Genomic DNA, 14,409 nt, shown 5'->3' on the forward strand with positions numbered 1-14,409 from the left:
CTGCAGGTGAGGGCGACCCCCAAGCTGAGACGTTTCCCTGCTCCTACTGCCTTTGCTGCGATGCCAACCCGCCCAGAATGGAGATGCCCTCGGGCCCAGGAGCCAGGCCCGGCACACGGCGGAACCCCGCCATCTGTTCCATGGCGCCCCTGAGCTCCTCCCGCCCCCAATGCGAAGGGGTGCTGTCGGAGACCAGGCTCAGAGCCGGGAGGCGCCCTCACCTCAGCAGGCTGTCCTCCAGCAGCCTCAGGGCCCGCCACGACTCCATCAGCTCCGCCAGCTCCCCTCGGACCACAGCGGCCCCTTCTGGATGGCTCTTCTCCATCACCAGCCAGCCGTGCGCTTCGATCAGGGGCAGCTGGGCCTCCTTCTCCGGGAATTCAGCCAGCAGCTTCTGCAGGACACACACACACACACACACACACACACACACACACGAGTATATGTCACCCGTAGGTTTGACACACACACACACACACACACACACACACACACACAGTGAGCTCCTGGGCAGGGGGTCTCTGCTCCCCAGTGTGGGAACCTCAGTCCCTCAAGCCTGCTTTTGGAGTGCAGCACCTCTGCAGGGAAAGCCCTTTTACCTCGATGTTGGCCTCTTGGGACTGGGTATCCCATGGGCCCGTGTCCCTCTGGTGTGACTCCAGCTTCTGAGTGACCAAGGCGACCCACTGCTGCATCTCCAGCAGCTCGTGGCTGAAGGTGTAATGTTCCTGAACGCTTTCCCGGCCCCTGTCCACGAGGTCCTGCAACACAGCCCCGGGGGCCAGGGTGCCCTGAGCGCTGGCCAAAGCAAGACCCTGGGCCACTCCAACCCTTCAGGACCCCTAGACCTGCCCGGACCCCAAGGCGAGATAGCTCCCTGGGCTCCCCACCCAGCAGAGCGAGAGATGCTGGTCCTCCCTTTGGCACAGTGCGAGGAATGTCCCCCCGGAAAGGCCGACTCAGTGGAAAGAGCCTCTACACCTGTCTTACTTTTAGGGAAAGTACCAAGTCCGGAGGAGGCGGTGGGCAATCGGGGCTCTTGTCTGCCACCAGTGTGGGTGAAAACTGGCTCAACTACTTGGGAAACTGTAGGTCGATAAGTACTAAAACCGAACACAGGCCTCCCTGTGACACGACCACTTCCCCACCGGGCGCGCACCCATCACATGCAAACACATCCTCATCAAAAGGCAGGCGTGTGGGTCGCCTGTAATAGTTCCAAACCGGAAACTACCCAAGTGCCCATCAACAGCAGAACGGGAAAATAGGCTGGGGAATTATCATCTAGTGAAATATTTTGTAGCGGCGAGAATGAGCCATCTACACAACAATCTAAGGCAACATCATGGATGGATTTACAACCATCATGGCGGCTGGAAGCCACACGCAAAAGAAAACGTGTTGTCTGATTCAACTTAAATAACACATAGAACCAGGCAAACCCAATCTATGCTGTTCCAAGTTCCAGGTCAGGTTACCTTCAGCTGTCAGGAGTGGTGGGCAGTGACTGTAGGAGCATGAGGGCCTTTGGAGGGGTTGCCGGTGTCTGTGTCATGATCTGGCTGCTGGTGACATGTGTTCAGTTTTTAAAAATTTATCAAGCTGCACACTTACAGGTTCACTTCTCTACATACGATTATACTTTGGTAAAAAGTTTTTTTAAATTGACCCCTTCCCTGGATCAGTCATTGCTCGGCTCTGAGTCTGGTGCCTTGTTCTTCTCTGTCTCCATGAAAAGTGGGCTCAGGATCCTACAGTTGACATTCTCCATACTCCTGGTCACCCAGCTTGGGACCCTCCCTCTCAGCTCACCACAGGCCAATCAGACCTCAGGGTCTGTCCTCCCTGGCTTGTCCTCGTGACTCTCTGCTGGGTCACCAAAGGCCGTGCCTTCCTGCATGCCAGACACTGGCTGACGCCACTGGACAACAGGCCCACCAGGGGCTGGGGCACAGAGAGGGGATACCGCATCTGTCCTCAACGAACCATTGACAAGGGCCTGAAAAACGATACCGCTTCGCCTCCCTGCTCGCTCACTACCACAGTCTCCTCCCATCTCCTGTGCACCAACATCAGACCCAATGCCTTCCATGGCCTCCCTTGCTTAGTGGGGTATTTGCCCCCTGCCAGGCGGGCAGGAAGATCACCTGGCCTGTGGGGGAAGGGCCTATTAAAACTTATTACACTTAAAAAGCACTGGGTATCAAAATAATGAGAGGGGCAATACTTCTTTAAAGCAGCATCAAACAATAATGCTGTGTGATGGGATCGGAACATCCATTTCACAGCCCCCGGTGATGGTCAGTTAACGCTTCTTCACGTTATCGAATGGTCAATCTGGCTCGTCATTGGGTGTAGACATTAAAGCTGATGTTTGCTGCTTCTGTGCATTCTGCGGCACTCGGAGGGTGGGACAGTGATCCCTATGCCCCACTCTGCTCTCTCAGCCTCAACTTCCGGACCACTAGCTGGTGATTTATTAAATAGAATTAAACAAACTCATCTAGACTTTATTATCTCACCCAGATCAATGGCCTCTCTGGGTGGAGCCGTGTTTCCTGGAAACTCATGGGGGGTTTTGGTTGCTGTGATGACAGGGTGGGGGAGATGCCAGCAGATACAGTGACAGGGACGGGCGCACCCTGCTCTGGGGCGCACAGTCCACAGCACAGAACTGCCCCCTCCCACAGGGCTTTCTCATGCCCTACCGATATCCACACGGTGAAAATCCTGTTGATTGAGGCCCCAGCTTAGACTCTTACTCCAGTTAACATACAAACACAGAGATTTTTGCAGTCTTAATAAACTTGCTAACTTTCCAGGAATGCAACTATTCTGTAACCTGATGGAAGACTGCACTCTGGCTTGACTGAGACGTCACCAAGGGCTAATCTCATCTCAGAAAATCTCGTCACCGGAGGCATTTGAGGCTGTCATGTAGAGGGGGGACGTTGCGACCACCTCCTATCTTTGGTGTGGCCATCCTGGATAACTGACGTAGTGAAAGACATTATTTCGAATGATTATTTTCCTTTTAGTTCTCTTTTCTGCTATAGAAAGGGCATTATATTAAATTTTTAAGTGGTGTGGGTACTTATACTATCTATGAATTTCAGGTCTACAAAGGAGATGTTAGGAATATTTATGACTAAATAGAGCACGCAGGGTCCGGTAGAGAAGGGAAGCCTGCTTCGACTGAGTTTTCTTGAGGCGAGGCTGCCTGGGAGCTGGCTTTGCCCTCCTTCGGCACCTGTTACACGTGCAGACCGAGGCCTCCATCTGAGTCAGTGTCAGGGTGGGGCCTGGAGCCTGCATTTCAACTTGTCCTCAGGGGAATTTTGAAGGACCCTCAATTTCCATTCCCACTGCTCAAAAGGAAACCAACCCTATATGGGCACCAGAAAAAAATCCAGGTGGCCACTAGAGGGCACTGCAGACGAGGCTCAAGGCCACCAGGACCCAACTTCCAGCCCCGAGTTGAGGCAGCGAACTCGAAGGGCGGGCGCCTGCTGCCCACTGGGCTTTAGTCGGGGTCCGAGCCGTCCATGCTGTTCTGTGGCACCTGGCACATGTGGAATTGTATATTTACTTGTTGGCGGCTGGCTCATTGTCCATCTATGCACTAGAATGGAACCCAGGGAGAGCAGGGGTCTTGGCTATTTTGTTCATGCTGTCTTGGTCCTTAGGGCCCAGAACACCGCCTGGCAGACAGGAGGCGCTCAATAATCATCTGCTGAATGAACGAGGAAGGAAGGAAGGAAGAGTTGTAAGGAATGAAGGAAGAAAAGAGGAGAAAGGCTCCAGGAGGGTCAGATTGCAGGGCCCGGTGTCTGTCACGGCACAGGCCCTCCGCTGGCCCCTTACCTCCAGAGACCTTTGCAGGGCCTGGCAGTGGGCAGAAAGCTGGTCCATTTTGTGCTGGTGGTTGGGGTTCCCCTGGATGAGAGGCCTGACGGCCTCCATCTGCACCCCCAGGTCCAGCCCTTCCTCCTGCAGCACCTGCAGCAGAGGAGGGAATAAGTGGGGGCGTCCTTTCTGCCTCTCACCGTGGATGCTGCTCAGGGCGGGAGACATTGGGAGGGTCCAGGATGGTGGGGCTCCCTGACTCCACAGGCTACACTGCATGGGCGTCTGGTGGTCCCACTCACAGGGCTGGTGAGAATTTTTCAAATGAGACAAAAATATTCTGAGACGCCACAAAAATAAACCGGAGGACAAACACCTCTGGACTCTCACTTGATGACCGCCTCCCGTTATGGAGAATCACACCCCAGCTTCAGTTTTAAAGCCCAAATTGCCCCACTTTTAATGTCTCCCAAAGAACACTCTCCAAGCTGTGTTTGGCTCTAAAGAGATTATTGTTGTATCTTCTGAAGATGGGACAGTGATCCCTATGTCCCCACTCTGCTCCCCCTGCCTCAATTTCGGGACCACTAGCTGGTGACTTATTAAACAGAATTAAATGAACTCATCTAGACTTTACGTCTCACCCAGGTCAATGGGCCTCTCTGGGTGGAGCCGTGTTTCCTGGAAACTCGTGGGGGAGATGCCAGCAGATACAGTGACAGTGACAGGCGCTCCCTGCTCTGGGGCGGACAGTCCACGACACAGAACTGTATCACGTGCATTTTAAAAACCAGCAAGCTCCTCATCGGGCCAGCAATCATCGATGATCTGCCTATGTACATGTGTTTTAAAGCATTTATTCTTAATTCCCAAATAGGTTTAGTTAAGTGAAGGCCTCCGGACTCATTAGAAACACTTCGCCAAGCAACTTTAAAAACAAACACCGATGTTAGACTTTGGAATTGTGGGGTAAGCAAAAGGAAAGCTTATCATTTATCAGGCTTGAGAATCAGCTGTGTGGAGGTGCTAACGTCCCTGCTGAGGGCAGAAACCATCAGCTCATCGGCAGAAATTCAACCGAGACTAAAGATCAGACCCCAAGTGGGGGTCTAAGTCTCCGGCTGGGGCAGCTGCTGCTCTACCGGTTACTGCTGCTCTGCCGGTTACTGCTGACAAGGGAGAGCTGGGCACCTGAGCAGAGGCGCCTTGGGCCCCAAGGATCCCTCACCTGCAACCTTGAAAGCTGTGCCTGCTTCTCAGGAAGGTCTCGCTGAAGCACATTCTCGGCCTGGGTCCTGGCCTGGAGGTCCCAGAGCTTCCTCTTCAGGGGCTCAAAAGCAGTGCCGAAGTCTTTGTACTGAGTGAGCAAGCTCTGTAGACACAGAATGAGCAGCAGACAGATTTTAAGAGCTTTCCTCAAAATCCAACTGCTCTTTCTCCAGCCTCCTCCGTCACCTCCTCCAGGAAGCCTTCCCAGAGCCCTCGAGGGGGTTGGACACCCCTCCTCAGGGTCACGTAACAGTTGTTCTGAATAGAGGTTGGCAAACAACGTCTTGTGCCACACATCCCAAATCCTACCAGAGGCCTGTTTTTGTAAATAAAGTTTTATTGGAACACAGCCACGCCCACTCGCATCCAGTGGCTTTCATGCTACAGTGGCAGAGTTGAGGGGCTGCAACAGAGACTATCTGTCCTGCAAACTGGAGAATGCTTGCTCCTTGGATTAGTGAGACCACGGATGTGAAGCTCCCAGCAGGTGCCTACCCCCCCACCCCCGTGGTGCCCCAGAGACCACAGCCATCATTATCATCATCATCATCAACATCAACATCATCATCATCACTATCATCAGATGCTCAGCAAACATTTGTTACATAGAGAATAAACTGTCCGCAACATGCCACGTTACAGCTTCGCTTTGGCGTAATTGCTTGGAAATGCGTCCCTGATCTAATAGCTTCCAGGTGGTTAAAAGCTTACGTATTTTCTCTGCATTTTCTTATTTGACATGCCCCGGCTTTCTGTGGAAGACAGTTCAGTGACTTCAGTGTAGAGAGGGGATGTGGGGGCAGAGGCAGCGGGCAGACAGGTGGCCAGAAGACTAGATTAGAAAGACTGCACAATAATCCTACCCAGTTTATAGACAAGGAGCCCAAGACTGTGGGGGCAAAAGTATGTGCCCAAGGTCACACCCTGGCCCTGGTGGAGCCCAGATCAGAACGCAGGGCTGCCCTCTCCCCGACCCTTCCCCAGGGGCGGCCCAGTTCTCTGGCTGGGCCCCAGTGCCGGGTGGACGGCCTGAGGGGCTCACCTGCAGTTTGCTTTTCCTCCGCAGAAGGCCGTTGTGTAGCAGGTCTCTGTCCTTCACAGAGCTCGCCACCTGCTCCAGGAGGGCTGCGGCTCTGTCCTGGCCAAAGATGCTGCTCAGCAGGTCTTTCTTCAGCTGCAGCAGAGTCAGCTGCTGTTTCAGGAGGGTGCTTTCTGCCAGGGCCGCCTGTGGGAGACAAGGCCTCCATGAACCGCGGAGCAGGACAGGGCAGGACGAAGCTTGGAACCGGTGCCAGGGGCGCACCTGTGCTGTCGCAGCTGCTAGGAGCCTCGGAGTGGGGTTCTGAGGAAGCGGCGGATGTAAAAGGAAGCAGGCTCACGGGAACCCTGAATTCCAGGGTTACTGGATTCCTCTCTTGCCCCCCACATCCTCTCCTTATCAAAGCCTAGGCAAGAATTCCACCACCTCGTGTCTCCGAAACCCATCTCCTCTCCATCCCCACTCCCACTGACCTTGGCGCACCCTCAGCCTTGCTCACCTGGACCACGGCAGCTCCAGACCACCTGCTGCCCCTTAGCTGCCCCCAGAATCAACTGTCCCCACTGTAGCTGAACCCAAACCAAACCAGCTTGATGCTCTACTCGGCGATTCCCCTTCACCAACACAGTGGGCTATTCCCCAGGTGGTGTTTGCGACATTCCGGGGGCCTAAGGGCCTATGGCAGCACAGTCGGTGGGAATTCAGGAAGGCTCCCCAGAGGAGGTGGCGCCTGAAGGGAGTCATGATGTGTAGGAGCTCGCCAGGTGAGGAGGGAACCGAAAGGGGACTCTGAAGCCTCTTTGTAATGGGCACCTGCTCCCACACAGCTTGAACTCTGCACAGCCAGGCCCCACTTCCTCCAGGAAGCCTGCCCTGACCACATTCCCGGCCTATACTCACTCCTCCTGCCCCAAAGCGCTGTGGCAAGCCTCAGGCTCCTGCTAATTATCCCGTTGTTCAGAATAAGTACTTCATTTCTCTAACTGAGGGCCCAGGATCCCGGAGGCCAGGCCTTTTGTTGTCAGCTGGCTAGAGTCCTTCCATTTTTCCCTGATGAGGTTTCTGAGATCCTGAGCTAGTCATGGGGCTGGGAGGGGAAGAACAAAGACCCCAACCCAGGTAGGTAACTGCAGTCCAAGGCAGACAGTGATTGTTTTCCTAAGCAAAGTTTCAACTGAGTGCTGTGGGTGTTCAAGACAGAGGTGGACACTGCTGGTTGGGAAAATCCGAGAAGGCTCCTCAGAGGAGGCGGTACTGACAACAGCCCTGGAAGGGCAAAGGGAGTCCCCGGAGGAAGGGTGGCATAAGCATGGCTGATGCAGCTGGATCCACATAACTTGCGAATGAGGGCATGTGCTTTGCGATTGGCCACAGAGGTCAAGCCTCTTTAGGTAGGAGTCACCTTCACACCCTTTTCACCAAACCCAGACACATTATCACCGAGGTCAAGAAGTCTGGCTGAGGAGTCTGATCATGAGTTGGATTATGTACTAGCTGAGACGCCTTGGGCAGTTCTGAGCCTCAGTTTCCTCATCTGTAAAATAGGAGTAGTCACACCCCAGCTCATGGGGTTAAATGAGATGATGCCTCCAAAGCAGTTAACACAGTGCGAGACCCGCAGTGAGTACACAGCAAAAGACAGCTCTTCTCAGTTACTATTTAAGCAGCTGTTATGGGTTGAATTTTTCCTCCCCTAAAAACGTAGGGCGACATCGGAACCCTGTCCCCTGCCACCTCAGGATATGACCCTCTTTAGAGATGGGGTCTCTATAAGTAATCAAGTTAAACCGAGGCCCTTGAGGTGGGCTCCTAACCCAGTATGATTGGCGCCCTAATTAAAAGGGGACATTTGGACCCAGACACACACACGCAGAGGGAAGATGATGTGATGACACATGGGGGGAAGGTGTCCACGTGATGACAGAGGCGGAGAGCAGAGCGATGGACCCGTAAGTCCGGGAACACCACCCGCAGCCGACACTGAAGCTAGCGGAGGTGAGAGGACCCTCCCCTCGAGCCGTCAGAGAGAGCACGGCCTCCCGACACCTGGAGTTTGGACCTCCATTCTCCGGAACTGTGAGAAAATGAATTTCTGTTGCTTGGAGCCACCTAGTTTTTGGTACTTGGTTACGGCCGCCCTAGGAAACTAGTACATGGCCCATGGCCGACTTTGGTGGCTCGATGTGTTGCTTCTCGAGGAACTCTGCAGATCTGCAGGCCACTCTGGGTCTTGATGCAGGAGCTGAGTCAAGAAAAGACAGGGTGGGCAGCTTGAGCCCTGACCCATGAACTCTCTCCCGCCAGGGCAGCCTGGTGACGGTGACACAAGGCTGGCTCCCAACCAGCAAATGGCATCCAGACACAAACAAACCAAAGTCCTGGCCCTACTTGTTCCAACCCGCTGCTCCGTGAAATTCCCGCTCTGGGAGCCCCAGGTCACGCGCGGGAAAGACAGGTCCTCTCCCTCCTCCCTCAAGAGGGTCCCGGTTTACTTTCCGCCCCAGTGGGAAGGACAGGCTGGAAAAGCAATCGTGACACAGTTACGGAAAGCACTGGTGGTGGGTCAAAGCCAGCCCCCCACTTAAAGGCTGCGTGACCCCGAGCAAGGGGCCTCCCGTCTCTGGGAGTTGGTTTCCTCAACACGGAACCGTAATAAAATTGTCCTGCCTGCCTCCCAAAGCCATTTACAGGAACCACCGTGAAAACAGGGACAAGACCATTAGATGAGAGTCTAGAGGCCCCAGCTCTGCCTCTCTCGAGTGGCCTGACCTTGAACAAGCACCTGAACTTGTCCCTGGCCCCAATCCTTCAGCGCAATGAGGAGAATGGCAGAAATGGAGACAAAACTCTGTACACAGGTATTCAACATATATTAATTATGACAATGAAAATCGGAAACAACCTAACTATCTAATTGTGGATATATCAAATAAATTACGGCACACTTCAAATGGAGTAATATGCAGCTATTAAAAAAGAATAGCACTTTGAAACAAACTTAAATGATGCTGAGAAAAATCCATATGTGAAAAGTATAAATAGCGGTGGAAATAACTATATAACATGATATCAAGCACACGAAGATTGTGATTAATTAATTAAAGCTTCCGTCTATTGGTGACCATATCTCATGGAAATGGCTAGATGGATTTTCATCAGATATTAAGGGTATATGTGAGAGAGTCTGGCCTAAGTTAAGGTTTGCGGCACACGTGACATTCATTTTGGGGGTCCCTGAGGAGTGCCTCAAGAAGAAGGACCATCGTCCTTCAGAGCATGGGGGGAAGAGAGTCCACAGGACCCCCGGAAGGAAAGGCCATGCACGGCAGCTTAAGAAATACAGAGAGAAAACGTTCGTTTCCCTGGTAGAGTGACTGAAATGACGTGCTTGGCTGGCAGCTCCCCCGGTCAGCCACCCTGGCAGGACCGTGGTTACCTCGATCTGGGGCAGAAAGGTGTGAATGGAGGGCAGGTCTGGCAGGGTGGCTGTGATGTCCAGGAGTCTCTGGGTCAGGGCCCTCCACAGCTGCAGGTCCTGCAGAGGCCTCTGGGAACGATGCCACAGCTGTACCCCCGTGGCGCTGCGCAGCCTGGTGCTCTTCCCCTTCATGCTGTGAGGGCCGTGGTGGGGGGAACCGAGAGAGGAGAGAGCGCGGTCAGTCCGCGGACGAGGCCTCTGCCCGGACCCCGGGGAGTCCGGCTTGTGTCGCTCCCAGTGTGGTCCCTGTCCTCTCCGCCGGGACTGTCCGTGGGACCTCAGAGGTCTATGCCCTCCAGAAGTGAGCATGTCCTCAAAAAGACTCGTAGCCCAGCTTCGGGACCGGAGAAGTTAAGCCCTGAAGAGTAATTACGGGGCCCGAGACAGGTACCGCCTGTCCCTGGGCGACTCACAGAAGCAAACAAAATTCTTTCTTGAGTAAGATGCTATCATCCTAGGTCCAAATAGTTTCTACAGGTAATTTTCAGATACAGGGTCCAGCACCCAGCCATGGAGAACCAGCACCCGACACCTCGACAAGAGAAACCAGAGGGACAAGGAGGCCCTCGGCCACCTCATCCCACTGCCTGCTTTGTGCACGGGGAATCCAAGTCCCCCCGCCCCACCTTAGCATCCCATGGGGGATCCAGGCTGCTGCTCTCAACCTGCAGAGGCGGGGCCTGAGCACACTGGGATGAGAGGCACACGGCAAGGGAGGAGCTCCCCCAAGTCATTCTGGAGGAACCCCGGGATTGGGCAGAGGAAAAAAGAGGTACGATGGATACGTGGATGGTTGTGCTGTGTTCCAAACCCTCTGAGGCCCATGTAGTGAAACTAGCTACAGGTTCCAAATTTGCCCTGTGCTGAGTTCCGCACAGGAGAGATATTTGATCTGCTGGTCTTTGCTGAGCTAGGAGACTGGAGACCTGCTATGCCTGAGCCCGTGGGCCAGGGGGGAGGCAGAGGCTGGCGTGGAGATGGGCTCGGGGCTTCCGCCCGCATCATCAGCAGGCAGGGGCGTGACAAACATCACGTTTGTCTGTTGAAAAGCTCTCCCTTGGGCCATGACATGCTGGACCCAGCTCCAGGCGGATAAAGAGATTTGATGGAAATGGGCGAATGAGCCACTTAGCACGGAAAAAAGCAACGTTCGGGCCTCTGTGACAATGTCCCATCTAAAGGGACAGTGCCTGAGCCAAGTGAGACCCTTTAACGCCGTGCCGTCGTTGAGAGGTGCAAGCGTGATTAAGAGTTACCAGGCTGCAAGAGGAAGCGAGCCCTCCTCCCGGAGACGGCCCTGGATGGCGGAAGAAGCCCCTCAGCCCCGCCCCCCGCAGCTCCACAGATACCTCAGGTACTCCTGGATGGCAGTGACCACGCTGTTGGGGAGCAGCTGTGGGTCGTGGGGCGAGACGATCAGCTCCTTCAGCTGGGCCTGCAGCTGGGCCACCCGGGGCTCCTCGGTGGCCAGCGCTGCCTGAGTTGCCTGCAGCACACAGGTGACCCCCGAGGGGCAGGTCAGTGCAGGGGGACGTGTGCAGGGGGCGGGCGTGGCTGGTGGGAGTGGGCCAGGCATGGAAAACACTGTCGCCAGGGGCTGGGGAAACGTTGTCACCAAGGGCAGGGGCTGGGGCTCTGGGAGCTCAGCCCCTGCTCCCCCAGCTCCCGCTCCATGATGCTCACCAAGCTGGCTCTTCTCTGCGTATCACCTGCCTCGCGGCGTTGTCACGTGAACTAACATCTAATAACACAGATAACTGCTATCTAGGAAGTGCTGGCACCATGCTCCGAAATTCCCATCCATTCAAGCCCCGCAGCGACCCCCACAGGTAAGTCTCTGTGTCCCCATTTTATACGCAGGGCAGGTGACCAGCGGACCTGACATCTGGCTCTTTACCTGCCTCTTCAGCACCAAAGGGAACGATGGCCTAACGGCGCTTTGCGGTCCACTTATCGTTACCGGCAGGCCGGGCGGACACCTGCGCTGAGCCCTGGCTCCACGGGGCTGCGTCCCGACACTTAAGACGCCGCCCTTTCCCGCTGCCCTGGGCAAGCCGGAGCGAGCGGTAGAGCCTCTCGGGGCTCAGTCCCCTTACCTAGCAACGGGGGATCGTGACAGTGCCCCCACCGAGGGCTGAGTAGCACTCAGAACAGCGCGTGCTGCGTGAATGACCCCCTCCCTGTGACAGTTCTGAAGATGAACGTGGCCTTCACCGTGGCCTTCTTTACAAGTTGTTCTTTCATCTGAGGCCCTGACGCACCTGCTTCCTTGAAGTCAAAAGCAAGAAAACAGCCTACACTTTTCTCTCGCTGCGAGGTCGGTGACTGCGCTCCCTTCTCCTGCTCTGCGGGGCCGGGGCGCGTCCAGCCCACACCGGCTCGGCCGCCTTGAAGCCACACACCTGGCCTGGTCCGCAGGCACCCAGAGGGCGGGGTTGGAGCAGGTCAGGTGTGTCTGCTCCTTGCGATAGAACAGGCCACATGAAGAGCAAACAGTTTAAGAACGGAAGTCTTTAGTAATAATTCTGAATTTCCCCTTTACTGATTTCTGGTTAGTCACAGCTTGGTCAGAGTTGAGGTGACGCCCGGGTGGGGTGGGGCAGAGAGCCTCCACGAGATGCGGTCGGCATCCCGCCCCGGAAAAGCTTCCTGGGAGGTAGCAGACAGGTGGCCGCAGTGACACCGGGGTGGTGGCCGTGCTTTCCACGCCTTCCCTCCCTGAGAGCGGACCGTCCGGCCAAAGTCCCGTGCTACTCTCAGCGTTTCTTGTCTTCACGTGGTCATAAGGAATGTGTGAGGTGGACCCTCCAACCGCCATCCCCGCTTCACGCTCAACCGATCAATGTAATTCTCCCAAAGTCGTCCAGCTGGCGAGGAGAGGAACTGGGACTTAACCCAGGGCCCGATCCCAAGGTCCCCGCCCTTAACCACGGCTCCACGCCGCCTCCGCCGCGGCGAGGCAGACAGTCCTGAAGGGAAAGCGATCCCTTCGTACGAAGCTGATCATCGCAGTGGCGTCGGGTCGGCTACCGTGAGGCCGAGTGAGCCCCGAAGAGCACGGGCGCCTCGCTCCGCCCCGACACAAAGATATTTTCGCTTATGGGCAAACATTAGGAGAAAGAGAAAAAATAGGACAACAATGCAGAATGGAGGTGAGGTCTGGGTGGCATTTCTTTTGGAAATTTCCCCTAAGGGGACTGACACGGAGCTAACCCACTGAGTTAATAAATAAACATGGGAGTGGGGGGAGGGCGTCCGCCCTTATTTTAAAGATCTCTCTGTCCAGTCAAACCTCGCGTGAATGTGCACATGGCACGCTGGGAGGGGAGGGTGCTCTGACAGATGTCACCCCGCCCTCATCTCTACGCTAAGAGCTTTCCCTCTGCCCTCCGGGAGGCCCACCCCACGTGCCACACCGGGCAAGGGAGTGGCAAACCTGTCACCAATCCACCTCTGGTCGTATTTACCCACCGACCTATCATGTGATCCTAGGGATGCTGTGAAAAAAACATCTCTCCAGGCCTCAGTGTCCTCATCCAGAAAATGGGTGCAAACACCCAACTCTAGTCACACCCAAAGACCCAGGAAAACCAGAGAGTGTGCTGAAGGCTTAGCGTGAATCCCCCACCACAGAGGGGCTCCAAGCGGCAACACCCCACGGCACGTGTGCCACCTGGACTGCCGTGGCCTGGCCAAACTCTGCTTACCGAGTAGAGTCTCCAGCGGGCCACCAGCTCGTCCTCAGTGCCCCCCTTCACCATGGGCTCCAGGCCTTCCTTGGGCAGCTTCTGGAGGCTCATCCTGAACTCTTCCAGCTCAGCCTCCAGCTGCCTCTTCTGCTGATCGAAGGCCTCCTTGGACTTGAGCAGGCTGTGCAGCCGGCCCTCCTCCTCCTCCCAGAGGCCCCACACCTTCTCCAGAACTTTCCGCATCTCCTCCAGTTCCTCGGTGATCTTCTGTGCACCCAAAGGAGAGGTATTCTGGATGACGTCCACCGCCTGCTCCTCCAGCCTCTTCAGAGACTCTTCGCCGCTGGGAAAATGTTTGGCAAGGTCCTAAAGGGGACAGGGGTGGATGGAAAAGAAAGGAAGCATCTGGTGCATCTCCCAGAGCTAAGTAAGCAGCGATTCCTAGATTCCTAGATTCCTGGGTTAGAGCCCGAGGCAGCTTTCCAGGGGCCAGACCATTTGCTGCACTAATGCTGACTGTGGATGGACAGGAGGGTATAATTTTACCACCCATTTCATTAAGTCACAGAGAAAGTGTGTTGGGTGCTTGCCCTGTCTTTAACACGCCCTGGCATTTGTTAATCTTCCTTTTTAATAGACACAGAGGCAGCCTCAGGCACGGAGCCTTGAGCCGGCAGCTGTGTGGGGCCAGATAGAATCTAATGACCCCATTTGGTTTCCCAACATTAATTTATATGCTGAATGAGTACTGATTATCCATTTATGACAATGACGGAAAGTTTCTTCATCGGCTTTTAATTTTTTAAACATTTTTATACAAACACTTTTAAATGTTTTATTTGAAAATGCCTTCAAAATGTTTTTTTTTTTTTTTTTACCTTTTGATTACCACCAATGAAAGAGAATCAGTAATCAAAAACCTCCCAGAAAACAAAAGTTCTGGACCAGATGGCTTCATAGGAGAATTTTACCAAACATTCAAAGAAGAATTATCACCTGTTCTTCTCAAACTATTCCAAAAAATTCAAGAAGAGAGAAGGCTCCTTAACTCCTTTTATGAGGCCACCATTACCTTGATTCCAAAACAA

The 14,409-nt window shown here is 54.5% G+C and overlaps 1 protein-coding gene across 4 annotated transcripts in view; it reads right to left on the reverse strand.

The window, feature by feature from the left end:
• Positions 1-14,409, reverse strand: part of SYNE3 (spectrin repeat containing nuclear envelope family member 3) — a 59,540-nt gene that overhangs the window by 15,624 nt on the left and 29,507 nt on the right. For 3 of the 4 annotated variants that reach the window (XM_025042118.1, XM_006925564.3, XM_015599775.2), the window contains exons 6-13: positions 13,340-13,687; positions 10,982-11,118; positions 9,591-9,765; positions 6,158-6,340; positions 5,075-5,218; positions 3,865-3,999; positions 600-761; positions 222-394 (exon numbers count right to left, since the gene is read on the reverse strand). In XM_025042118.1, coding sequence (XP_024897886.1) covers positions 222-394; positions 600-761; positions 3,865-3,999; positions 5,075-5,218; positions 6,158-6,340; positions 9,591-9,765; positions 10,982-11,118; positions 13,340-13,687 — 1,457 coding nt within the window. The remainder of the gene's footprint in view (positions 1-221; positions 395-599; positions 762-3,864; positions 4,000-5,074; positions 5,219-6,157; positions 6,341-9,590; positions 9,766-10,981; positions 11,119-13,339; positions 13,688-14,409) is intronic. The other variant, XM_015599776.2, reaches the window with a different exon arrangement.

Source organism: Pteropus alecto, unplaced genomic scaffold (genome assembly GCF_000325575.1).
Source record: "Pteropus alecto unplaced genomic scaffold, ASM32557v1 scaffold8, whole genome shotgun sequence".
Classification (NCBI taxonomy): Eukaryota; Metazoa; Chordata; class Mammalia; order Chiroptera; family Pteropodidae; genus Pteropus; species Pteropus alecto.